The sequence below is a fragment of the Barbus barbus genome, assembly GCF_936440315.1.
Source record: "Barbus barbus genome assembly, chromosome: 37".
NCBI classification, from domain to species: domain Eukaryota; kingdom Metazoa; phylum Chordata; class Actinopteri; order Cypriniformes; family Cyprinidae; genus Barbus; species Barbus barbus.
Window position 1 is genome coordinate 27,274,213 of NC_136715.1, and position 27,174 is coordinate 27,301,386.

The 27,174-nt window shown below is 39.3% G+C and overlaps 1 protein-coding gene across 2 annotated transcripts in view; it reads right to left on the reverse strand.

Annotated features, from left to right (window-relative positions):
- LOC306856694 (isoleucine--tRNA ligase, cytoplasmic-like) overlaps positions 1–27,174 on the reverse strand; it is an 83,594-nt gene that overhangs the window by 12,831 nt on the left and 43,589 nt on the right. For both annotated transcript variants that reach the window (XM_079396095.1, XM_079396094.1), the window contains exons 14-28: positions 26,673–26,799; positions 25,010–25,083; positions 24,727–24,921; positions 22,070–22,156; positions 21,874–21,957; positions 20,674–20,818; positions 18,590–18,710; positions 18,388–18,479; positions 16,890–16,967; positions 15,914–16,035; positions 13,410–13,512; positions 13,237–13,320; positions 9,178–9,352; positions 7,724–7,836; positions 7,550–7,645 (exon numbers count right to left, since the gene is read on the reverse strand). In XM_079396095.1, coding sequence (XP_079252221.1) covers positions 7,550–7,645; positions 7,724–7,836; positions 9,178–9,352; positions 13,237–13,320; positions 13,410–13,512; positions 15,914–16,035; positions 16,890–16,967; positions 18,388–18,479; positions 18,590–18,710; positions 20,674–20,818; positions 21,874–21,957; positions 22,070–22,156; positions 24,727–24,921; positions 25,010–25,083; positions 26,673–26,799 — 1,696 coding nt within the window. The remainder of the gene's footprint in view (positions 1–7,549; positions 7,646–7,723; positions 7,837–9,177; positions 9,353–13,236; positions 13,321–13,409; positions 13,513–15,913; positions 16,036–16,889; positions 16,968–18,387; positions 18,480–18,589; positions 18,711–20,673; positions 20,819–21,873; positions 21,958–22,069; positions 22,157–24,726; positions 24,922–25,009; positions 25,084–26,672; positions 26,800–27,174) is intronic.

Genomic DNA, 27,174 nt, shown 5'->3' on the forward strand with positions numbered 1-27,174 from the left:
TTTCTATGGTGTTTGCATTGAAGAACAGTAGCCTAAAGACATTGTCAATCAACTGATAGTATTAACAAAATGTAATTATATTCCATTACTCATTTAAGTGAAGTGAAGTGACATACGGCCAAGTGTGGTGACCCATACTCGGAATTCGTGCTCTGCATTTAACCCATCCAACGTGCACACACACAGCAGTGAACACACACACACCAAGAACACACACACACACACCGTGAACACACACCCGGAGCAGTGGGCAGCATTTATGCTGCGGCGCCCGGGGAGCAGTTGGGGGTTCGGTGTCTTGCTCAAGGTCACCTCAGTCGTGGTATTGAGGGTGGAGAGAGCACTGGACATTCACTCCCCCCACCTACAATCCCTGCCGGCCCGAGACTCAAACCCACAACCTTTGGATTACGAGTCCGACTCTCTAACCATTAGGCCACGACTTCCCCCATGATTACTCCCCCCCCCCCCCCCCCCTTTAACATATTTAGTATATTAATAATACTCAATATGAATATCCTACTTTTCTGCCACCGTACCATTGTTACCGTTAGTGTTACTACAGTAAAATGTGGGTGATTTGTGGATTGAATGGATTGTTTCTGCATCAGTGTTGATGAGAATAACAGCTCTGATTTATTTGTGACCCTGGAACACAAAACCAGTCTGAAGTCGCTGGGGTATATTTGGAGCAATAGCCAAAAATACATTGTATGGGTCAAAATTATACATTTTTCTTATGCCAAAAATCATTAGGATATTAATTAAAGATCATGTTCCATGAAGATATTTTGTAAATTTCTTACCGTAAATATATCAAAACTTCATAATTGATTAGTAATAGCATTGCTAAGAACTTCATTTGAACAACTTTAAAGGAGATTTTCTCAATATTTAGATTTTTTTGCTCCCTCAGATTCCAGATTTTCAAATAGTTGTATCTCAGCCAAATATTGTCCAATCATAACAAACCATACATCAATGGAGAGATTATTTATTACACTTAAGACTGGTTTTGTGGTCCATGGTCACATTTGGCTTTAAACTGCATATTGCAGGTTAAATTTTTTTTTTCAAATGAATATATAACCTTGCATGAAAATACCACATGAACCGTTAATGCAGGATTTGAAAATGTTTTACAAGACGCGAGGGCACAGTTCTCAAAACCGCTTTTTTCCAACATCACGTCATATTACGTCACATAAGGGAGTCGTGTGCCGCACTCTGCTTTGAGTGTGTTTTCGGTAGTTATTTTTATTTCAATTTATCATTGTCATGGTAAATGATTGTGTTTGTGGAGGTTGCACAAACTCCAGCCTGCCAGGACATCGAGTCCACAGGTTTCCTAACAAGAAACAGGACGGTATCTTCCGGGCCTCGGTGCAGCTGAAGAGACTGGACTTCACTAATGCATCTGCTTCAAACACCGCAGTGGTGTGTAACTTAACAGATGTGATGGAGGCCAAGTGGAAAAGCATGGTCAGCAGTGAATGTGATCTAAACTTGTGTTTGCTTCTCCCAGCATATGCCGTCTGAGAGAGGAATACTGCAGGAGAACACAGCACTGTCATGTCCACTACACCTGCTCCTCTCTCCAGATCAACATGATGAGGCTGTTGGTGTATCTCTAGCACAGCCTTCACCATTTAACACACTTTAACAACATATTAGTGTGATACCCAGACTGAAAGATTGTTAAATGTTTTTAAATGGGTCAGATGGTATTTCTTTTGCTAGTATATGTTTGGTACACCTACCTACCTACCTACCTACATACATACCTATATCTATATCTACTGTATATAAACAGTTGAAATGTTGTATAATGTTGACCTTTATAAAGTCCTCCTTCCTCAGTAAACTATCTTCTAATGGCTGACAAAACACATGCACCATAGGTCCAGCGGACAACTTGTCTGTATGCTGTCATTATTGATTGTGTTACCTATAAGTAACACTTTTTGATGCCATTGGTATGTCATGACCTAAATAGAGTTAACTTGTAATTGAGAATCAAAATTATTCAGACTGTTTTAATATTAAAATCTTTAATGTATTTATTCATGTATACAAGTATTTAGCTTAGAGTAATAAATGATTTCTGCCCTAAAACATGTGTCTGCTGGCCTGGAGAGGTCTGTGCTTTCCTCGTATTTCCCACACAAGCACCTATGAATCAAAAACGTGTTTATCTCTCTCTCCTGCGGTGATCACGTAACGTTAGTGTGGGATATTAACGAGTGTGACACGCCTGATCAACGCTTATTAGTTTCTATTACTGGTAGTATCAATACTAGCATTGCTATTGGCTGATTACATTAGCTAACGTGTGTATATCTGTAAGCTAACACTGATCTCTCAGCAAACACCTGCCCTGTTCTCCTCACATCAACTCAATCTGTCTTCTCTGACCGTTGTTCTATCTAATCCTGGCCTGTCCTGCTCTCTTAGCTGCATAGCAGGCTCATCATTTTATCTGTGGTCCGTCATACGAGTGTAAATACACATTTAAAGTTTCCTCAGCGTCCGAACTGTCAGTTCCTACAGTATTTTAAAAAATCTAGTTCCTACAGTATTTTTCTATACATCGACTCACTGGAGTCTAACCTGCAATATGCCCTTTAAACTACTTTAAAGAGAAGGGATTTGTCCTGGAAACTCCGCGCTGAACTCGAGTGCTTCTTACTGGATTTCACAGCGTTGTTTAGTGCGTGATTGCGACTGGTCTCTGTAATAAACGCATACGCTCTAAGCTCGCGCTGTGCTGTTTTCTTTCGAGGCGAAGCGGATAAAAGGTCAGTGTGTTGTGCGGTTCAAACGAGTACCGCTATTTTGTTCCGCTTTTGACACGTTTGGCGTTTAACATATCTATCAATCATGCACAACAGAGTGACGACGACTATCAGTTAGACAAAATGTCTTTTATCCAGTGTGTTTGAGTTTGTTAAACCCACGCTGCAAACACCTCTTAAGCACACAGAATAATGCAAGTGGGCATTTTTAATTGTTTATTTTTGTAATCGCGGTTTTGAACGATTATGTAATCATGGCATCCATAATCGTAATTGTGATTAGAAATTCATTTAATTGTGCAGCCCTAGCTCAAAGCGGACTCCCCTTGTTTTGTGTGAACCCTTGGTGTTTCTAACTGACTCGATCCTAATGATCTGAGTGGTCTGTTCGGTTTATATTCAGTGAGCATATCAGCAATATATGCAGGTCCTAGGCCAATGAGTGATTTATAAATGAATAAATGTACTTTAAAATCAATCCTAAATGTAACTGGAAGCCAGTGTAAGGACCTGAGGACTGGTGTGATATGCTCAGATTTTCTGGTTCTAGTCAGAATCCTGGCAGCAGTGATCTGGATGAACTGGGGCTGTAGTCATTTGGAGATAAGGCTAGGTTAATCTGGGTATCATCAGCATAGCTGTGATAGGCAATTTGGTTCTCTCTTATTATCTGACTTAGTGGGAGCATATACAAGCTAAACAAGAGCGGTGCAAGAATTGAGCCTTGTGGGACTCCACATGTCATGGCCGTCCACTTAGACTTATGCTCTCCTATACTCACATAATAACCTCTCCCTTCTGAGTATGACCTGAACCATTTGAGTACCATCCCAGAAAGCCCGACCCAGTTTTCCAGTCTCTCTAGAAGTATGTTATGATCGACAGTGTCAAACGCAGCACTAAGATCTAGTAGTGCCAGCACTGATATTAAAGCGAATATCATTTATTATCTTAATGAGTGCTGTCTCTGTGCTGTGATGCGCTCGGAAACCAGATTGAAAATTGTCCAGGTATCCATTTGACTTTAAGTAGTTGTTCAGCTGATTAAAAACTACCTTTTCAATAATCTTACCTATGAAAAGGAAGATTTGATATTGGTCTATAGTTGCTCAATATTGTGTTATCAAGATTGTTCTTTTTCAGAAGGGGCTTAATAACTGCAGTTCTCATGGAGTTTGGAAAAGTCCCAGAAAGAAGTGAGGCGTTTTTAAGAGATCTGCTTCCAAACAGTTAAACATACTTTTGAAAAAAGATGTGGGAAGTGAGTTAAGATAGCAGGTTGATGATTTAAGGTCCTGTACTATTTCTTCTATTTTTCTGCTATCAATTGCTTCAAAAACAGACATAGTAACTTATTTTTGAAATTGCAGTTGAATTTGTCTGACCTCTGAATAACTTGAGGATGTGCTAAATCGCCTTTCTGATATTATTGATCTTCTCAGAAAAGCAGCAAGCAAACTCATTGCATTTGCTGTCGGAGAGCATTTCACTGGGAATCTGACTTCCCAGTGAAACAGTAGTAAAGAGTGTGAGTGTTGTTTAAGTTACGGTTTATAAGGTTTGAGAAGAAGCTCTGTCTAGCTCCACATTAAAAGCATGAAGGCTGTCTATACAAATGTTAGTGAGTTTCAATTTTTGTCTTCACATCCACTCAGCTTCTCTGCATTGTCTATTCATGCTCTGTACTGCTGTTGATTTTCTCCAAGGTGCTTTTTGCTTTTCGTTAAATATTTGTGGAAGCTTTGGAAATTATTTTTCATGATACACAGATGAATAAAATGTTCAAAAGAATAACAGCATTTATTTAAAATAAAAATCTTTTGTAACGTTATATCTTTACTGTAAATTTATCAATTTAGTGCATCCTTGATGAATAATAATTTTTACAAAATCTTACCCAAACTTTTGATGATTTTTATTAATGATTTAAAGTTGCTAGATAATTATGGTAACTGTTGCAAGACTCATATAAAAAAAGTGAAAATATTCTGAACAATTGCGTTGGATGACTGCAGTTTCTCTGAAAGATCAGCAGCTCCTTTGACTGAGCATTTATTAAACAAGTCTCTCGGTAGTGAAGAACAGCTCATTTAATCTGTAAAACAGTAAAACACAGATATGTACTGGGAAATGGCAGCAAGTGCTAATCATTTTCCCAAAGCAGACGCTATGACAAAACAAACGGGCTTGTTGTGGAAAATACAGGCTTTGGCATTCGGTACCTTTGAACATGAGCCTCGCTCACTCCGGGCCCCGGTCACCACCTCTCATCTCAGCAAATGCTGAAAAATTAATTCCCTCCCATGGAAAATTCAATAAGAGAGGAATTCAGGCCTGGCAGGCGTCCCGCGCCCTTCCCCCTCACACATAGAGCACAGTGGAAAAAAAACGTTTGTTTATTAAGAATAAAAGAGGCACAAAATAAGCGAGGGGGCGAGGGAAGGAATCTGTCGTACTTTACTTCAAAGTGCTGATCGTCTTTAAGTGCACTCTGGGTAATTAAGCTTATTAAGTTGCTCGACGCATGCAGAACTCTGGGGTGGAAAGATCGTACAAATAGCAACCCTCACAAGCCTGGGAAAAACAAATGAGCCGGACCCGAGAGAGAGCCGAGACAAACACACGACAGAGGTGTGCAATTCACAAAACACACGCTGAAAATAAGACTTCAACGTTCACCCAAATAACAGCTTCAGGACTGAGTGAATGGCTCTCTCGGTTTTAAATGAGACTCATAGATGATCAGCTGTTAGTTAGCTCCAGCCCAATCACACCATACACACTGTCTGGAGTAATTAGGATTTTTTCATGTTTATTATAGAATCTCTTCTAATAAAAACACTAATATTGCAAAATATTATTAGAATGTCAAATAGCTGTTTTCTATGTGACATATGCAATTTAACTACCACATTCCTACTTACGATCATTCTGGTAGCATGTGAAGCGGCATCAGTGAAAACAGATATTAGCCTTACAGAGTGCCAAGAAGCTCTTTCAGAAAGGCAATTTGGAAAACAAACACGTGATGCTTGCTTTGTCTGGAGCTGACATTCATGCACAAAGCGTTGGTATTGATCCCTAATCATATAGGGGACTTGACCGATTTGTTCCAGGATATTTCCTTCGAGAATTAAAATTAACCACAGTGTCCCTCAGTGGCTCAGATGGAGGGAGTCTATGGAGACTCCTATGTTCGTTGGTGCATCGCAAAACACATCACTTGTAATGCCTCTTTAGCACTGACATTGTATATCTCCAGCAGCCAAAGTTACAGCAAGTAAACAGTAAAGGCCCGTGTCTATGCTAAAAGGGCAGAGAGCATCACAAGTAGGCAGGACTTTTTTCCCTTCAGTGATGTGTACAAAGGGATAAATCTGGTATAACTCGCTTGGAGAGGCTGGTTATAATTTATTGGGATTATAAAACAATGAGTGGTTGGATTTTTGCCATTATAGGCTGTTGTTTTCACACACTGTGGCCACACAACTGTGTTCAAACAGCTTATAAAAGTGATTTTTTTTGCATAATAGGTCCCCTTTAAAGGGGTCATATGATGTTGCTAAAAAGATCATTATTTTGTGTATTTTGTGTAATGCAATGTGTTTATGTGGTTTAAAGTTCAAAAAACATTATTTTCCACATACTCTACATTATTGTTGCTCCTCTATGCTCTGCCTTTCTGAAACGCTTCGATTTTTACAAAGCTCATCGTTCTGAAAAACGAGGCGTGCTCTGATTGGCCGGCTATCCAGTGCGTTGTGATTGACCGAATACCTCAAGCGCGAGACCGAAATGTTACGTTTCCAAGTTCTGGAAATAGTCCTCCGTAAAATGTGCTGCACACACACTCATATTTGGGTTGAACGGTTCTGGAACAGTGTTGTAAATACAACTGAACCACAGTGACTCCAGGACATGGCACCGGCGGCAGCAACAATACTACAGCCAGAATAATAGTTATATAATTATAGTTAATAATGGTGTATACATTTGGGCGGTGTTATGAAAATCTCCCCACATCGTGACGTACACGTGGGGGCGAGTCTTAACTTTGATAAAGAATATCTCGAGACTTTAGTCTTTGCAACTTCAGGGATCTTATCTATGCACAAACAGCTTGTAACAGTCCGAAGAGAAAGGAAAACTTGAAATCGCATCATATGACCCCTTTAAAATGTAATTTCTTGCTGTTTCCAAAGCTGTATTTTCAGCAGCATTACTCCAGTCTTCAGTGTCACATGATATTCAGAAATCATTCTTTCATACTTTTATTCATTGAGGCTGCATTAAATTGATCAAAGAGTGATACTTTTATCATTTATAATGTTAGAAAAGATTTATATTTCAAATAAATGCTGCTCTTTTGAACTTTCTATTCATCTGGGATTCCTGACAAATAAAATGCATGATGATTTCCACAAAAATATGAATCAGCACAACTGTTTTCAACATGAAATGTTTGTTGAGCAGTAAATCAGTATATATTATAATGATTTCTGAAGATCATGTGACACTGAAGACTGGAGTAATGATGCTGAAAATACAGCTGCGCATCACTGAAATAAATTACAGTTTAACATATATTTACACAGAAAACAGCTGTTTTAAATAGTAAAAATATTTCAGAATTTCTTCCTTATTTTTGACCATATAAATCCAGCCTTGGTGACCAGAAGAGACTTCTTTTAAAAACATGAAATCATCTTAATGACTCAAACTATTGAGCGGCATTGTACTTCATGTTTTCTCACCTTCTTGCGCAGTTTCTGGATGCGGTTGATGACCTCGCGGGCCACACCTTCGTCCTGCATGGACTGATCGGGGGTGACGTCCAGAAGAACCAGTGCCTATGAGAACACAGGGGTCAGTTCGGATCATGAGGCTGCAGGAGCGTGTGGGTTCAGATGGAGTGAGAGAAGAAGCACCTGAGCGTCTGAATGCGCCTCATACTGGGACAGTGCTCCTGAGGTCTGATCGAAGCTGTACATCAGACGCAGATCGTCCTCGTGCAGCTCGTGTCCGTCCACAACGATGGACCCTGCAGAGCAGAAACTGACATGAGAGCTGCTCACAGACACCACGGGACAGCACCGCTTTATTAATATGAGCAAAGATAATATTTGAAAGACCCCCGAGATATTGCTGACACCTCTACCATAATGACAAAGCAATATAAATGTTTTATTTACAGAACATAGGTGTGGTAATATACTGTTTAAACTAATTAGTCATTCATTTACATCATTCCAATAACCAAATGTTTTTATGGTTTACAAAAGCACAGCTTTTCTAGTTTGTGATTACGATTCATGTATTACATATTTTATACACACGCACACACAAGAATGTTTACACACACATTTTATACAATACAACAGCTCTTACTGGTCCTCGAATGTGATTGCCTGATAAGAGTGTTGATATCAGAGTGATATGCAAACTGTTGTAATTCCTACACCGTTCACCTGATTTGGATGTAAACACCCTCAAATTAAAGCTGACAGTCTGCAGTTAAAGCACATCTTGTTCGTTTCATTTGAAATCCATTGTGGTGGTGTATAGAGCCAAAAATGTTAGAATTGTGTCGATGTCCCAATATTTATGGACCTGACTGTATATATGTGTGTGCACATACATATATACACACATACATACACACACACACACACACACACACACACATACACATTTAACTAATTAATTATTAAATAATAATGGTCCAAAAAATCTCTTGATTTGAGGGAGAAAGCTGGTTAGTTTTGCAAGGCTAAGCTAAAAAAATTGGGTATATTACGGTACTCCTAAAGAATTTTACATTTAGTCATTTAGCAGATGCTTTTATCCAAAGTGACTGTCTCAGACAGTTAACTTAACGCAGTACACGTAGCAAGGCTTTTGTTAAAATTATATAATAAAAAGAACCCAGATAGAATACAAAAAGAATAGAGAAGCTTGTGTTAGTTTTTTAAAAGAAAACTATTTTCCATAGCTAAATCCGCACAGGTTCGTATAAAAGCAGAGCGAGGCATTCTTCGTCTCTAGATATCAGACAGTGAACACAAACGGTCTCCAGGAACTCTAGATTCACATCTCATCTCTTACAGCACAGCTTCCCGGTCTTATCCAGCGTTCTGCTCATCACAGCATCAGTGTTACGAATAAGAGGCATGAAATGCTTTAGAAAGGGGAGCGATGCTATCAGATCACGGCTGCTTGAGCTCGTCTCTTCCCTTCAACACCCCATAAACACAGGTGACCGCTCTGAAAAACCACCGCCTGCTTCAGAGACAGAAAACAGCGTCTGACGCGAGCCAGAGCTCTCAGGGTCTGATGATTAAACGATGATTTTGTGTGATTGATGTGTGCATGCGGTACATGCCTGTCCTCTGGAAGATCTCCAGCTCTTCACTCTTCAGCTCTTTGATGGATGCAGTCACAGATTTAAATGCCCCTTTCAGCCGTTTGCCCAGCACCATGTGATCCGGTTCAGCTCGCAGACGAATGCCATATTTGTCCTTGTCGGTGGACAGAGTGAGTTGGCGAACATTCAGCTCCTGATGGAAAAAAAGTCATACGACTGTGAATGACAACAAGATGTAAATCATTTTAGTGCTAGAAAATGATATTTCATCATTGAATCAGTGCAGTGAACTCTGACACCACTTCATCCCCTCGGTACAGGACACTCACAGACATGAGTCAAGTCACCTTTATTTATACAGCACTTGTAACAATACAGATTGTGTCAAAGCTGCTTTACAGTATTAAATAGGAAAATAGTGTGGCAGGCTTACAGTCAGTTTTAAAGGAACAGAAATCTGCTGAATATGTGCTTAGCCTCTAGGCTATGCAAGAAGTGGAGAAGTGTGTTTCTTCATCAGATTTGGAGAAATGGAGCATTGCATCACCAAAATCGACAGAGTCCATAATAACACAATTAAAAAATATTTTCCTCCATCATCTCCTGTTGTCTCTCACATCAAAATCCAGCCACATATTTGTTTACAGCTTGTTTTGTTTGAATCTGTGCAGATTTCTCTCCTGATTCAGACCAGAACACTTCTTCACTGGAGGAAGAGTTATTATGGATTATGGACTCATATTTGAGTTAAAAACATCTTAATGCTGGATTAGTTTCATCTTTAGTCTTCTCCAGATGATAACTGATGGACTGGAGTGGTGTGGATTATTGTGATGTTTTTATCAGCTGTTTGGACTCTCATTCTGACGGCACCCATTCACTGCAGAGCATCCATTGCTGAGACACTGATGCAGAGACACATTTATACAAACCTGATGAAGAAACACACTCATCCTGATCTGGGATGACATGAGGATGAGGACGTTTTCGGGTTTTTGTGTGAACTGTTTGTTTAAAGCGAGAGGCTTGAGCGAGGGCTTGTGTTCAGTGTTTTACAGCGGGAGGCTGTTTATTAAATCAGGTGACTGCAGCGTCTGCTGTGTTTCAGAGCAGAATAAAAAGCAGCTCAAATTGCACCTGCACAGCGACGCTCGTATGTTCATCACGAGTCACAGAAGCGTTAACGTCATCTGAATAAAACATGGCATCTAATGAAGCCCACCGAGAGCGTGCTTTATTCCACCTGACGGGAAGCACTTTCAACTCTCTCTGTCTTCACCGACAAACTCATCAGAAAACATGTGAAACATCTCATGCAAAACTGAAGATATGTGCAGGTCAATAATGCAGAAATAAAGCGCAGCGGTCTTACAGTGGTGCCCAAAATCATTAGAGCACTAGTATTTCCAGCAGCTAAAAATGGTTTGAAGTCAGTTATTTCTATCTTCTGCTGTAGTGTGTCAGTAAGAAATACTGGATTATTACAATTAATGGCTAAATGAATGTTTGGAAATGTAAACTGATATTTCTTACTGACACACTACAGCAGAAGATACAAATAACTGACTTCAAACCATTTTTAGCTGCTGGAAATACTAGTGCTCTAATGATTTTGGGCACCACTGTATATGCTGATGTACAGCGGTAAACTGTCTCAGCTTCCTGGAAAAGTGTCCCGTTTCATCATCTGCTCCGAGCGATTCTCTCATGAATATATTTGTGAGGAGCGGGTCATGGTGAACGCTGGCGCTCTGATCAATGGCAGGTGTGTGCCGCCCAATGCTTTCTCCACGGGGGTGTTTAACAGTCGAGCGCGGCAGACACGGAGACAGAGTGGCTAATTTTAGCTCGGCGGCCCAGCCCACCCATAAATCACTGTGGCAGGGGCTGGTGATGAAGGACACAGGTTGAGCATCTGCTCACACACACACTCACACACAGTGATGTAAACGTTTCTGCTATGTGCTTAGATCTGCTCCACACCAACAGGGGGAGCTGCACAAACAGCGCTAGTCTTCCCGTTTTAATAACAGCGCAACAAACACTTCAACACATGATTTGTCTGCAGCTGCTGTCTGTAATATAATAGCGCCTGTGATGCTCAGCCTGCACTGGAAGTGAACAGCAGATCACCTCCATCATGATCGAGGAAAATTGTGCAACATTTCCACACTTCAGTCTAGTTTTGCTGCATGGCATCACACGCTTCCGGTGTAGAGATATGAGAGATGCAATTTCAATAAACACATTTCCAAATAACAGCCATTAGTGGGGTGGTTGGGTATTTCCATGATATTTTTTCATTCTGATCATATTATTTTTCAGCAGATGCATTCAGTAAATTGTCCGAATGATGCATTTAGTGCAGATTTATGGGTGTTAAGCGACTGTGAGCTGCATACTCAATGCCAGGTGAAAATACAACCCAAACTCAGCATGTGGGGGAAATGAAAGAATGAATATAAAGAAACCGTCCAGGAGGAATTGCACTGGAAACTGCATTGAAAAGCAGACAATGCTGGTGTTTTGAAATCACGCGCCACGCTCTCCTGCCTGCCTTTTTAGAAAAGCCTAGATAAATATGCATGAGCTGACATTAGCATAATGAGCTGCCTCTGAATAAAGAGCTCTCCAGCACTGCTGACTAGTAAGAATAACCACTGCACGTCTCTTTAATTACATTTTTACCGGTAAAAAACTAATCTGATGACATCTGCAATGCTTTCATGACCAGTATTGTGAATAAATCAGGCTATATCAGTAAATAATTAGATTATATTTGTAAATAAGCTTGCAAAGCCCGAAAAGACGACATGGGTCCCCCTTCCACTGGGCTCACCACCCATAGAAGGGGCCATGGTGGTCGGGTGCAGTGTGAGTTGGGTGGCAGCCAAAGGCGGGGACCTTGGCGGTCCGATCCTAGGCTGCAGAAGCTAGCTCTAGGGACATGGAATGCTACCACTCTGGTGGGGAAGGAGCCTGAGCTGGTGCGAGAGGTTGAGAGGTTCCGACTAGATATAGTTGGACTCACCTCGACCCATGGTTTGGGCTCTGGAACCAGTCTCCTTGAGAGGGGTTGGATTCTCTTCCACTCTGGAGTTGCCCATGGTGAGAGGCCTCAATCAGGAGTGGGCATACTTATTGCTCCCTAGCTTGGTGCCTGTACATTGGGGTTTACCGCAGTGGACAAGAGGGTAGCCTCCCTTCGCCTTCGGGTGGGGGGACGGGCCCTAACTGTGGTTTGTGCCTAGGCGCCGAACACCAGTTCAGAGTACATACCCTTTTTAGAGTCCTTGGAGGGTGTGCTGGAGAGCATTCCTTCTGGGGACTCTCTTGTTCTGCTGGGGGACTTCAATGCTCACGTGGGCAATGACAGTGGTACTTGGAGGGGCGTGATTGGGAGGAATGACCCCCCTGATCTGAACCCAAGTGGTGTTCTGTTATTGGACTTCTGTGCTCATCATGGTTTGTCCATAACGAACACCAAGGACACCCTAGGCCGCAGATCTATGATTAACTTTGTAGTTGTTTCATCGGACTTGTGACCGCATGTATTGGGACACTCGGGTGAAGAGAGGGGCGGAGCTGTCAACTGATCACCACCTGGTGAGGAGTTGGCTCCACTGGTGGGGGAGGAAACCGGTCAGACCTGGCAGGCCCAAACGTATTGTGAGGGTCTGCTGGGAACGTCTGGCGGAGTCCCCAATCAGAAGGAGTTTCAACTCACACCTCCGGCAGTAAGTCGGACTTGTTCCCTGTGAGGGCTGGACTCCGCCAGGGCTGCCCTTTGTCACCGATTCTGTTCATAACTTTCTAGATAATGGATGGATGGGATTAATCGCAAGTAATTCCAGAAAAAAAATGTGATTAGTTAAATTTTTGTAAATCGATTGACAGCACTATTATATACAGTATATATTAACCGCCTATATGCATATGGTATTAGCCTACATAAAAAATAAAATTATATATATTTATATATATATACACACACACACAGTATAAATTAACCACTTTTCCCGGGAAAGAGTGAGCAGGTAAATGACGACAGATCACAGGACGACAGATAACTCTTACCTCCAGGATGTACTTCTGCAGGGACTGGATATCTCTAAGCGCCTCTGGGTCCTGATGGATCACCAGCACCTCCTTCAGCGGATACTGAAACAGATCCCAGCAGCACATTCAGTGTCAGCAGCTCAGTACACCAACGAAAGCTCTGCTGCTGCATCGTCACGAGCGGCTCTCACCTTGACGGGAAGGGTCTTCCTGTCTCGGATCACACGGCCCAGCTCGATGACCGACTGCATCCGAGACACGGCGCTCTCGATGCGCTTGTCAATCAGAGACTCCCTGACACACACACACACACACACACACTCACTCATGTCAGGCTGTGGAACAACCCCAGACGGAGAGCTGGGACACTTCAAAACAACCACAGCCAATCAAATGCCTCATAAGAAGCGCTTCACGCTTGACCCTAAATTCAGAGCGAGACTTCAAACAATCATTAATAACTTAAAGGTCACTGAAGGTCACACAGTGAAGGTTCTGCAAGAGTTTCTGTCACTGGTTGTGTTCACTGCTCTTACTGAATACATTCATCTCTGTTCAGTTTAGCATTCATAATTCAGGTGTTTGTTTGACAGTCTTTTCACTCTATTTTTAGGCTGGAGTGACAAACTCATGGACCCAGTTATATAAACACACAATGTTAACTACACACTGTGTTATGCCACTATGTTAAGACTTAACCAGTCTGACCAGCTAGCAGTAAGCCAAGAACTAATCAGTCTTACTTTACAGAGTCAAATTAAACCATATGCTTTATACATTTTATATGTATACATTTATATTTGTTTTTCAGTATTGATGACTATTTGTGGTTCAATTATTATTATTTTTTTATGGACTATTTTTATTTAGTTTTAGTGTAGTTTATTTTAACTGTACTGAAACTCGTTGGACAAACTCATCCATAGTTTATGTTGAAATATTTTTAGTATTTATAGTTTTGGTTTGACTTTTCTGTCTTATTAAAAACACCATAAACTACACATAATTTAACATTCAGTGCTGGGTAATAAATATATGTAATCTGAGATTCCACAAATTAAGTTTAAAATGCTTATAATCAGATTACAGCTACGATTATATTGATTTCCATGATTACATTTTGTTCACACAATTAGAGTAAACTGTTCATAATTCATAGATTTTCCCTAATTAACCTTTTCTATCCTTTAATATTTAATTTTTTTTTTTTAAATCCTGCCACTTTCATTTGTTTGGAAAGTTTTATGTTTTTATGATTTAATTAATTATGAACTTTATAAACTTACCTGCAGACGTAATGCCATGTTTAATGCACTTCATGTTGCTGATAAATATATTTGCTTTCTATTTGCATTTTTATATCAATACGGTAAAATATTATCCTATTCAAATCAATGTGACAAATTAGGTCAAAAGTAATATAAAAGAAACCAAAAAAAATAATCTAATTATATTACCTAAAACGTGAATATGACTTCAATAAGGCCCTACAGTTTGTAAGCAACCTAAAAACTGTATACAGGTGTATCTGAGAACTGGCCTGGTCCATATACATATACAAGCTTTGCAGGGAGATGTTCAATCAGTGAATGAGGCGTTTGTCCTCTGGACGGCCTCCACGTCTCTGACCTCTCAGAGAAACATTAATACACACGGAGTACAGTAAACAGGACACTACGTGAATTTATTAAAGCAGCAGAGACGGACCGAGGGACCTTCGGAGCGTTTTACTGCACTGGACGGCTCTCACCGGAGGTACTCTGGGAAATGTGTTTACAGCCGGACGTTAAAGGACACGCTAAATCATGTCAGCAGCACACAAGGACCGTCCAGATTTCACTCTCGACATCTGACCAGACACAATGAAACCAACTCCAGCAGAGTCGTTCAACTCAAACTCGTTTCCAGATTTCCTCTCTATAACATCAGAGCTCATTTCATCACCTCACTTCATTTAACTTTCCAATTCTGCATTTAAATTAAGTTATTATATATTGTTTTAAATTCTACTATAATTTTTAAATTACAATAAATGAGGTCTCAAAACAAAGTTTTAAAAATACTAGAATTGTATTAGTTTAACTGAACAAAATGTGTTCTATTTATTATGAAACACTAGGTGTTTGTTATTGGCTTTGAACGCCTGCGAGATATACAGTGTACAGCTGCTTTATATACACTGCCATTCAAAGGTTTGGCATGATTATCCTTGATGAATAAACGTTTAAAAAGAACAGCATTTATTCAAAATTAATTTTTCTTTTTTTTTCTTTTTTCAAAGAAATTAATACTTCTATTCAGCAAGGATGTGCTAAATTGATAAAAAGTGACAGTAAAGACTTATACGGTCCTAAAATATTTCCATTTTCAATAAACGCCGTTCTTTTCGATTTTATATTCAACCAAACAATACTGAAAAACAATGTTTTCAACATTGATAATAAATCAGTATATTAGAATGAGTTCTGAAGGATCATGTGACACTGAAGACTGCTGAAAATACAGCTTTGATCACAGAAATAAATTACAGTTTAATGTAAAATAAAATAGAAAACTCTTATGCAGCCTTGATGAGCAGAAGAGACTTCTTAAAACAAACATTGCACATCTTACTGAGGTCAAACTTCTGAATGGCAGTGCGTATGCTAGGACAAAAGAGCAATGACGTGTCTGTATGAAATGTAATGCTGTGCACCTGACATGCGGCAGCATGAGGTAATGAATGCTTCCCGAGTCCTTCTCCTCCACGGACGCCGGGTCGATCAGATGACGCAGGTTCTGGTACATCAGCTCCGTTATGAACGGCGTGAAGGGAGCCTGACACCAAGAAACACTGCATTAGTGAAGGAACACAGCAATGAAAGCACAACTCTATTCATGTAACCATCTTGACACACAGCCAAGGTTAATAACGGACATCATACTCATAACCAGGATTTTCTTTGGTTTTCTTCCCTCTTAAACCTTTCACTCTTGAACATCTGTCATCATCTGCTTTAGCAATAACTGAACAATGAGGATTTATGGAGATTAATTTAAACATTAAATACTCAAAATCACTGAAGAGGAAAATGGGCCGTTGACTGTCTCACACCCTGCTCATCTATCGAATGATTTTGCCAATTACCTATTGGGTCAGTAATTAATTACCACAGTAAATGAGCTCTACTGATGCCCTGCCTTCATAGTTATGAAAGGATGATGAGCTCTAAAACTTCTAGACAGCAAAAGCAGTTTCTTAATGTGCCATTTTATCTTGTTTTCCAAAAATAGATCAATAAATAAACATCCTCAAAACAAGATACATTTACCAAGCATAATTACATTAACTATTAAGGGAATAGTTCAGGTTACAATAATGACACAAAATGAGATTTCATTTCAAGTTAGGGACTGTTTCTTATATATTTATAATATAAAATATTATAAATATATAAAATATATAATACAAATACTATATAAATGCGTAATTTATTCTTTTTTTTTTTTCTCTTCTTCCCAGGACACAAACCAGTGGTTTTAGTGATTTTCATTATAGTACTAGCACCATAATTATTCCACCAACATTGCTACACTTCTATCATTTCATCACACTTCACTGAGAATGACCACATTCCTTATCTTCTCTTCTCCTGAAGTATGTGGGAGCTGCAAGCGCTGGTGTGACTCACCATCAGTCTGCACATGGAGAAGAGCACACTGAAGAGGGTCTCAAGGGCTCGCATGCAGTCTTCAGTACCACTCTCACCCTGAACACACACAGAGACAGAGAAGCTAACAGCTGCAAGCACATAACACGCAACACACTGCCTCTACAGTGCACTGTCACAACACCGCATCATGTGTGAGCCTGCAGCTCCAGCTCTGTGTTTACACTCGTGTTAACAGCAGAATGCACAGAGACACTCCATGACGAGAGCTGAATATGCATAGACAGGGCTGGATAAACTGAAAAGACAAATAAAGCCCAGATTTAATGTTGATCCAGATATAACGCAGAGTTCATCAGTGAGAAGCCATTTTCTCAATATTAGAGAATGCAAACGGGCTTATGACAAACACCTGGGGCACACCTAATTTTTTTTAAAATAAGCATTTCATAAGCGAGCCAAACTGATGAGAAACGATGATCTAACAAAATGAGTACAAATTAGCAAATTTGTAGTACTGGAACATTTGAGAAAACCTCACGAAACGTAAATTTTTCATTTTTGAAATTATTATTTCTTTAAACACATTTTGTGCATGTTTACAGTCAATTTGCCTAACTTAGCTTTACCATTTGCATTAATAAACCCTTCTATTATGGTTTATTAATGCCTATGCTTACATAAAATGTACTTAATTTAGTTCACAACACCAGAACGTCTTTAATTTCAAGGGGGTTAAATGTCTCTAATATTCCCTCATAGTTCCTCACATATTCCATTCATCTTTTTTTCCAAACCACTTGTCCTATGCAGAGTTGCAGACATTATCTTCTCCCAAAATACCACAAAAACACTACAGCACTTTCTGCAGTACTGCATAAAACTGTTTTGCATAACTGTGATTTGTTGTGGCGTATGTGCTAAATGGATCCATCTAAACCGCAGTGACAATAAAGGTGATTGACATTTGTTAAATACACCAAAATTGCAGCTGTAAGATTGCACCGTTTCACATGACAAAAAAATTAAACAATTATGAATGACGCCACAAGTAACTGTACCAAGCCAGTAAACTTTCTTTCTATCATAATACAAACTCAGACCAGATAAAAAGTCATGCATTGCTTATCCATTGCATCCTAATAAGAATTTATTCATTTATAATGGTTCGCTTTCTTTTTGTCTGTCTTTTGTTTGTAAATGGACTAAGTATTGATTTAATGGAAATTTCAAAGTGCATTTCGCACAATATGGATGAATGACATTCAGGGATGAGATATCTTTCAAAAATAACAGATCTGTGTATTACGGCCTTTATAATAGTTTTCAGTGTGACTCACTTTTAGCGCAAAGATCACAAGCGAAGCGGTTTCCAAAGAAAAACTAGAGGCTAGAACAAATATATTCTTTTCTTTCTTTAGATTAATAAAGGAATCTGAAACATGACCAGGATATTTCTGACAGGTTTTGTGAGATTGGCCTGATGTTCTTGACTGTGTATGACTCATATGCTGCCCACCTTCAGCCGCCTGCGGTTCATCCGCACATACCAGTTGGTGAGCATATCCACGAACTTGACAAGTTTGGGAACCACCGTGTAGAGTCTGTAGGCTGGAAACACAAGCACACAAAACCAGATCTATTTCAGACTGTCCTTGTTGTCAAACTCAAGTGTAGAAGTTACCCATTAATTGGTGAGAGAGTAAGCACTGGTCGCTCACCTCCCATCTCATCTCTGAAGAACTGAATGAGTGACTGAGTGAAAGACTGGATCCATTTATCCATGATGTTGTCGCTCACGCTGGCTGTGCTCTCGTTGTACAGGAACTCGACAGCCTCTTCCTAATAAGAGCAGAGAGCAGACAGACCTGAGTGAGCTCATACCGTCTAGATGTGCGCTTCATCATTTCTGCATAATGGAAGAGAAACCGATGTCAAGCACATCTAGACACATCTACTCTACTGACTCTCAAGGGGAGGTTTGGAAGAAAGAAAACGATCATGGCCAGCTTAAAATGGTGACCAGTAAAGGAATATTTTTGTTCTTATTCACTAAAGGTCTTCTCATTTCTAGTCGTCAAACCTCATTTGAGCTTGCATTCGATTCAAATATGACATGTCATATGCACTGCAGCATGTCTGACCTTGATAATGACAAATGTCATGGTAATGTTTAGGAAAGTAGCACTCAAGGCATTCTTCTAAACATCCACTCTCATCTTCCACAGAGGAGAGTAAGTTAGAGTTGCTGTCAGTGTGTAGAAAGAGAGGATAAACCCCAGAAACTGCCTCTGCTCACCTTCAGCGTGCTGAGCTCAAGACGCTTGAGAGGATGTCACTAAAACTACATCAGGCATCCAACACTTTCTGGCAGATGAACCCTTATGAACCTTTTCTTTAAGTTCATTACTCTGATACGTTAGGTCATGGTGAAATATTGAAAGGTTTTAAAGTATGAATTTTGATACCAAGGTTGAATTTATTTGATTAATTTAAAATAACTTTTCTCTTTTAATATATTTAAAAATGTGATATTTTTTCCCCCTGTGATGTCAAAGCTGAACAGAAATCATTCTAATACTCAAGAAACATTTCTAATTATTATCAATGTTGAAAATAGTTAGGGTACAACGGGGCTAAAGGCACACCGTAAGAAAAAATGTGCTATTCCCTGCACCTAAAATGCATAATTGAAGAAAAAATAGATATGCTTGTATTGAACATTAATGGAGCAACAGATTTTGTGTGAAAATAAATCATACAAGTTGTTTATTTTGTTTAAAAATGTTATAAATGTATGAGGTGTCAAGAGGGGTATCGATACAAATACTTCAGCTACAATAATGTGTTTTTAATAATATCCAAGTTAATACTTGTTCAAAACAATCACTTTAGAAAAGTTTATACTATTTTCTGATTATTTAGAAAAAAAGAAAAAAAAATTGTTCAATAAATATACTTTCATTAAAATATGATAATATAAAAACTATATTTTAAAATACAGAAACAAAATCATTTTAAAAAGATTCTGAAAGCATTGAAGGAGATCCCATTATAACTGAATATAGATTTACAGTAGTAACAACAAATGACATTTTATAATTTGATATGATTAATATCATGTTTTTAAATATGGTTTCATTCTAAACATGGTGATTATCTCTAATATGGACACCCAACATAATATATGATATTTACCATCTGACTCTAACCATGTCATGTCAACAAATGAAAGTCAGCCATCTATTAATTACTGTGCGCCTTTAGCCCCAAATACCATATTTTTTAAAAACAGTTTCTTTAATTACCTTAAAACTGAAAATCTTTGTCTCAAAATAGATGCATTAATTTTTAGCGATTCTAATTTGCTACTTAAATCTACAACATTTTAAACTAAATATTAGATCCAGTAAGCACAGAATCAACGTTGCGCTGCTGCGCGTGATTGCGTCAAAGATCAGACAAATATACACAAGCATCTTGAAATAATGTCAAAGGCGCCTTTAGCCTCCTTGCACCCTAATATTCGTGTGGAATTAGTGGTGCATTTTATGTTTCAGGATTCGACGATGAACAAATTTCATAAGAACAGCATTTATCTGAAGTCGTTTGTAACAAATGTCTCTACTAAAAAAATCATACGGATGTGGTATCAATTTGTGAATGTCAGATTTCATGAGGTTTGCTGCGGAGGCCACAAAAACTGAACTAAACAAAGTTATGCTCCGACTGAGCAAAGTCTTGTAGTTGAATAGCTTCAGTGGATCAAAGGTGTTTCAGGAGATCCGGTCAGATCCGGTCGTACCTTCTGCAGTCTCTGGACGTTCTGCACCAGGAAGCGGTAGGCGTTGTACCAGGGCAGGAAGACGTCTTTGAGCACGTCTTGAACCCCCTCTTCTTTGAAGCGCAGGTTCTCAGCACGGACCACGGGGGAGTTGATCAGATACAGTCTGGAGGGACAGAAACGACGAAATCAGATACAGTCTGGAGGGACAGAAACGACGATGCCCTCCCCCCCTCAGTTACTGTTGCTCCCTCAGACAAACAAACAGTCACAGATCACAAGGCAAGCGGGAGAAGCCTCATGTTATGGTCACGATCGCGGATGACAACATGCACGATCAACACTGTTCATGTATCACAGGGTATGATTCAATTCATTTACATTTAACCATTTTAATGTGGAGAGGCACTGAAACGCAGACCTTCGTTTGTGTGTTTTTGACTTGCGCTGTACATGATGTGAGAACAGTCCACGATACCTTGCTGAAGAACAAGATAACATTACCGTTCTGCTTGAGCAGCTGAAATGGTAGCTTAATGAGTGTATGACAACCAGAAAATAAACATTTTTGTCTTCATTGGGATTGGGGTTGAATGCTCACGGACATTTTGCTCCGTTTTTTGTGTAGTTGTGTAGACATTTTGCTCCAGCATTTTAGTGTAGTTGACCCCTTTCCAACATTGCCTGTATGATTTTGAGATGCATCTTTTCACACGGAGCAAGACTGAAGGACTCATATGCAGCTATTACAGAAGGTTCAAACGCTCACGGATGCTCCAGAAGGAAAAACCATGCATTAACAGAAACTTTTGAACAGAATGAAGGTGTACGTTTTACTTATTTTGTCTAAATATCATTTATAATTTTTCATTTAGTACTGCCCTTCAGAGGCTATAGAAGATAGTTATTTTTCCCAGAAGACAAAAGTTTTTATTTCAAAATAATATCATATATATTGCAAATATTGAATATATCACCAATCCCTAACACACAACAAACAAAAGCCAAACTAAAGGGGTGTAAACGTCATGGTCATATCATATGTGAGAGCGTTTAGTGTGCACGGCCCCATATGGATGACATAAATATCTTATTCATTACCCATATGCCCATGTCACAACTGTGCTCGAGGGGGATTTCAAATGGCTCACAAGTTAATATTCGTATTCGTGTGCAGAGGGAGAATGTTTTGTGTTTGTGTATGATGTGTGGTCTGCTCACCGGAGCGCATCGGCGCCGTAGTTCTGCACAATCAGGCTGGGGTCGGGGTAATTCTTCTTACGCTTGCTCATTTTCTGTCCGTCACTGCACACACAACACACACGCACACACACATGGACAGAGATTCCAGGTCAGAGAGTGGTACTATCTTCCTGCCTGAGGACGGAGCCAGTGCAGACCGAAGTGTGTGCATTACCTCGCCAGAACCAGGCCGTTCACAATCACGTTCTTGAACGGAGGTTTCCCAAACAGAGCAGTCGAGAGCACCAGCAACGTGTAGAACCTACAGCAAAGCAACACATGACACACACATGCTGGATTTACTGCACAGACACCACATGCACTCTAACTATGGAGAGGAAAGACGATCGACTGCACTCAGATTCAGATAAACAGGTCCTCAAAACAATGGAAAATAACCCTGATCCATACTGAAAATACAATGCTGCTTCAGATCAATCTTAAGCTGTGACACTATCAATCAGACACATTTGGCTTTCTGTGTGTGTGTGTGTGTGTGTGTGTGTGTAAATGTATTTATTGGGCCTCATTCATGAAACATGAGCAGAACGAATTTTTGTGTAAATCGTTTGCAAAGCTGTTCTGACGTAAACTTTCAGATTCATGAAAGCGTTCGTATATTCAAAATGTTAGTTGGTATGAAAGAAATGTACACTTGCTCCCAACCACACGTAAATGGAGCATAAAATGTTCTGTGTTCTTTTTGACACTGAATTTTGAAGCACTGCCATTATAATATTTTACAAGTTCATTTGCGCTGGGGGTTTTTGTAGCTGAGAGTTGATAAACTGTTTAGCTTCGGGTAGAACGCAGCGCTCACTGTCACCGTCCAATCAATGGAGGAGGGGGCGGGACAAATACTACACCGACCAATCATCCTACTTCTACAACAACAGAGAAGTTAATATTGCTGGTTACTGCATTTTTATATTCAGTAATATTCCTCAAAATGAGATGCTAGTAATACTGCCGTGGATATTCCTAATCATAGCAACCAAAGCGTCTCAAAGTGTCTTTGTTCCACCAAAGCCGTTTTCAGAAGAGCGCCTGACATTTTTCAGCTGGCTAAAAATGCTTTGGTGGACACATATTATTGGATATTTATTGTTATTATTAGTCTTTTTTGCATTTATGCAATATACTGGAGCCAAACCTGAGAAAGTAGATAGCAGAATATTCCACTGCGTTCCTGGACACGCAATTTGCGTCGCTGTAATTCACAGCCGGGGATTATGCTGAGCGTGCACGAGCGCCCTATTGATGAAAGATTGGAATTCATTAACATACGCATGTTTAACGATCAGATCGGACGTTTACGACGCGTTTGTGAATCCGGAGGAGAGTTTTCGGGAAGGTCCGTAACACGAGCAAATTACTCTGAATTTACTCCTATATTTACGAATGTTTCATGAATGAGATTAAGATGTTTGGTGGATCCATGGCAAATGTGTGCACTGTAAAAAATGATCGTGATTTTAACGGTAAAAAACTGTGAAAATGCTACGGTAAAAACCTGTTACATGGTTAACGGAAAGTTCCTGTAAAATTTACAGGGAAAAAACGTAAACTGACGTTCCCAGAATTCCCTGCGTTCCATTTCAAATTCTGTTTGAATTTGCCGTTTTTTCTTTGAAATAACTATGTTGCTTCTTAGTTTTTTCTTATCAGTTATGTTTATTAGGGTTGTATGTTACATCTAATGTTGTTAAATTAATGTTTATAGCATATTTCAGTTTAAGGAGTCTCACCATGATGGTGTTTAGTGCTTGTGTGAATGACACTGTGCACCTTCTGTATATGCTATTGTTTAAAAGTTGCTTGTGATGGGCTTTGGCTCATCATGTGACTTTCTCATCATCATCATCTGCATTTGGTGGTTATCCATGTATTTCAAAGGAACAAAACAGATTTCAGTACTTTAATAGGTTGGCATATTAAGATTATATCAGTTAAAAACATTACGGTATTTAACTGTAAATTTAAGCTAAAACCCTAAAACCTAAAATGTTGCTACCGTATTTTTTACGGTAGAATTCTGGCAACCACAGCTGCCAGTTTTTTACCGTAAATTTGACGGATTTTTTTTTACAGTGTGGGAATAATAAATGAAGAGTGTGGAATAAGATGCAGTCCTATGTCTCACAGCTCTGTAAATACATGCGTTATTCAACTGATACACTATAAAAGGGCTGAATCTGAAGTGTCCAGGTCAAATTTAACCCCAAAATATTAGCAAGATTTTACCTAAATAAATTCACCCCTCTCTCCGTTTTCATTAATACAATAAGGAGAAAAGAAAAGAACAATCTCAATGGCATTATACTAATAGTAAAACAAAAAAAATCACAAATCTAAAAGAGCAACTGATTAAACTACTATTTTATTTCTACTAATTAATTACTGCATCCTACTATTATGATGTTTACATCAGAACTTATACCTTACAATGTAGCACATTTTCTTTACAGTAATGAGAATTTAGTGGGAAATTTGTCTTAATCTTAGCAAAATACTACAATAATTCAACATCAAGAATACACTATTTTACAGTTTTTTTTTTTTATTTATCAAATTCAGATTTTCTTTATTTTCTTTATATTGGTCCATTTTTAAGTTATTTCTAATTTAGTAAGTTTTATGCAAAATAAAAACACATTTCATTGCATCATGCATTATTTATATTAAACAGTGTAACATACATGTACACCTGCTGTCTCTAATATAGGCACTGGCCCTCAATCTATCTGTCATCTATTAGTTTTTTGGAGTCATATGACATCTTTCAGTGAGACCTACTCATATTCAGCACCATGAATGAACAGGGTTTCTCACCATCCTCTGGTCTGATCGATGCCCTCAGCGATGAAATCGGCAGGGAAGGCATCCTCAAACTCACGCCTGTTCTCAAACGGGTAGTGCACCTGGGCATAGGGCATACTGCCGCTCTCGAACCAGCAGTCGAAGACCTCCAAGACCCTCTTGAGCTGCCCCTTTCCACAGCGGGACGGGATGGTCAGGCCATCAATACTGCCACACACACACACACACACACACACACCCGAGTGAGGCTTCTGCTGCTCTGAGGCTGTGATAACGAGACGGTCAGGTGTCTCACCTTTCTCTGTGAAGATCAGATACTTTAACTCCTGTCAGCTCTTCCAGCTCAGCCATGGAGCCCACACACACCACCTAAACACCAATGAAGAACCAACACTGCAGATCATTTGCCTGAACATTCAGGAGACGACCTCTCAAACCACCACAGCTCAACTACAGTGGAGGCTAAAATCATTAGAGCACTAGTATATCAGCAGCTAAAACTGGTTTGAAGTCAGTTATTTCTATCTTCTGCTGGAGTGTGTCAGTAAGAAATATCAGATTACATTTCCAAACATTCATTTAGACATTAATTGTAATAATCCAGTGAGATTTTAGAGATCTGATCTGATCATCATCAGTCTGTCTGGAATGACATGAAGAAACAGAACAAACTGAGACTAAATCCAGAAGAACAGATCAACTTTAAAGGAGATTTTCTCAATATTCAGATTTTTTTGCTCCCTCAGATTCCAGATTTTCAAATAGTTGTATCTCAGACAAATATTGTCCTATCATAACAAACCATACATCAATGGAAAGATAATTTATTCAGCTTCAGATGATGTGGAAAAAAATGTGGAAAAAGAATTAGGAAAAATTGACACTTAAGATTGGTTTTGTGCTCCATGGTCACATATATGAACGGTCAAGAACTATCACTGTTGGGGAAAATATTTCATCATCCAAAGAGAATTTTATACATCCAGAAGAAAATAAGAGTAATGTTATAAGTACTCATATAACAATAGGCACATTTCACATTTTAGTGCAAACTTAACACCGACCAAAAAGCAGGACAACCTTGATCTTCTCCAGGTGGTCAGTGAAGTTTACCATAAAGTGTGTTACTAAAAGTGAGCGGCGAGGCTGGGCCGCTGTCCCTGTTTTCGGCTGGTCTCAGGTAATGTGGCCCAGATAGGGCCGTCTCAGCAGAGAGCAAGAGAGCTGCGCTTTCTGGCCCCGCTCCACTCCGCTCAGGGAGCCGCTGGCACTCCAGAGACTCGCTCCTGGAAACAACTCATTATGCTATTTTGAGGAAGCAGGTCGCTGTCCTTCTTTTCCAACAGCCAGACGCCAACAACCTAATTCTGACTTCCCACAAGTTCAGCTTTTAAGAAAAGCACACTAATAAGAGCACTTAAAGAACATTACCAATGTTTAAGACCGTTATCCTTCTAAGAAGATTCAAATGAAGGCATCAAGTTCACACAGAATTTACAGAACAGCTAATGGCAGTTAGCGCTGGGAGCAACATTCACGTCAAATTAAGCAATATTATGAATATTTTAATTCAATTCATTTATTTATTTTTTAATTGTCCAACTTATTCTCACAAATCAATATTATTTAAATTTTGGCTTTTATTTTTAAAAAAAGTTTTATAAAAAACAGGGTAGTAGGTAAAAACTTTTTTATTGCTATGCATTTAAAGCAATAAATAAATAAACGATAAATATTTTTTCCTTCTGTTAATTTAAAAGCAGTGTGATAAACATGTCTTTAATTTTTATAATGACTTTTACTCTGATTATTTTTTATTTTTGCATGAAATATCTTGAATCCACAATGGCTAAAAGGGTTCTGACTTTCTAAGCCATTCTAAAGCAAATAGATCATCAAGATAAGAAATACAAAATAGGTGCAAAATGTTAATAAAATGCTGATGGCCCTTCACTGACCTCTTCATAGTCGTCGCTGACCCACAGCGGGATGGGCGTCCCCCAGTAGCGGTTTCGAGAGACCGCCCAGTCTCGAGCGTCCCTCAGCCAATTGCCAAAGCGCTTCTCCCCCACAAACTCAGGAACCCTGGGTACAAAGACAGAGAAACACCACTCTTCATAGAGGCCAATGCAGACGCGTCCCAAAAAAGCTCTTATTCTGATTAAGCTTGAATGCTTACACAAAACTGGCAAGGCTTCCAGTTTTCTCAGTCGCTTTGACTCAGTTCTCAAATGAGAGGTTTTTTTTGTTTTTCTCAATACAATAAGTTCAGATGTCAGAACAATTAGAATCTTGTTCACATCAGATTTCTTATGATTTAAGCAAATTGCGTGTGTTTTGGCACGTGTGTGCAAAAGTGCAACTGTCTAATATTTGCACAATAACTAAATGCATACGGTGTGTTGATCAAAACTGATGAGTTGATTCTCGGTGAAATTGTCAAACTCTTCACAACTTCTA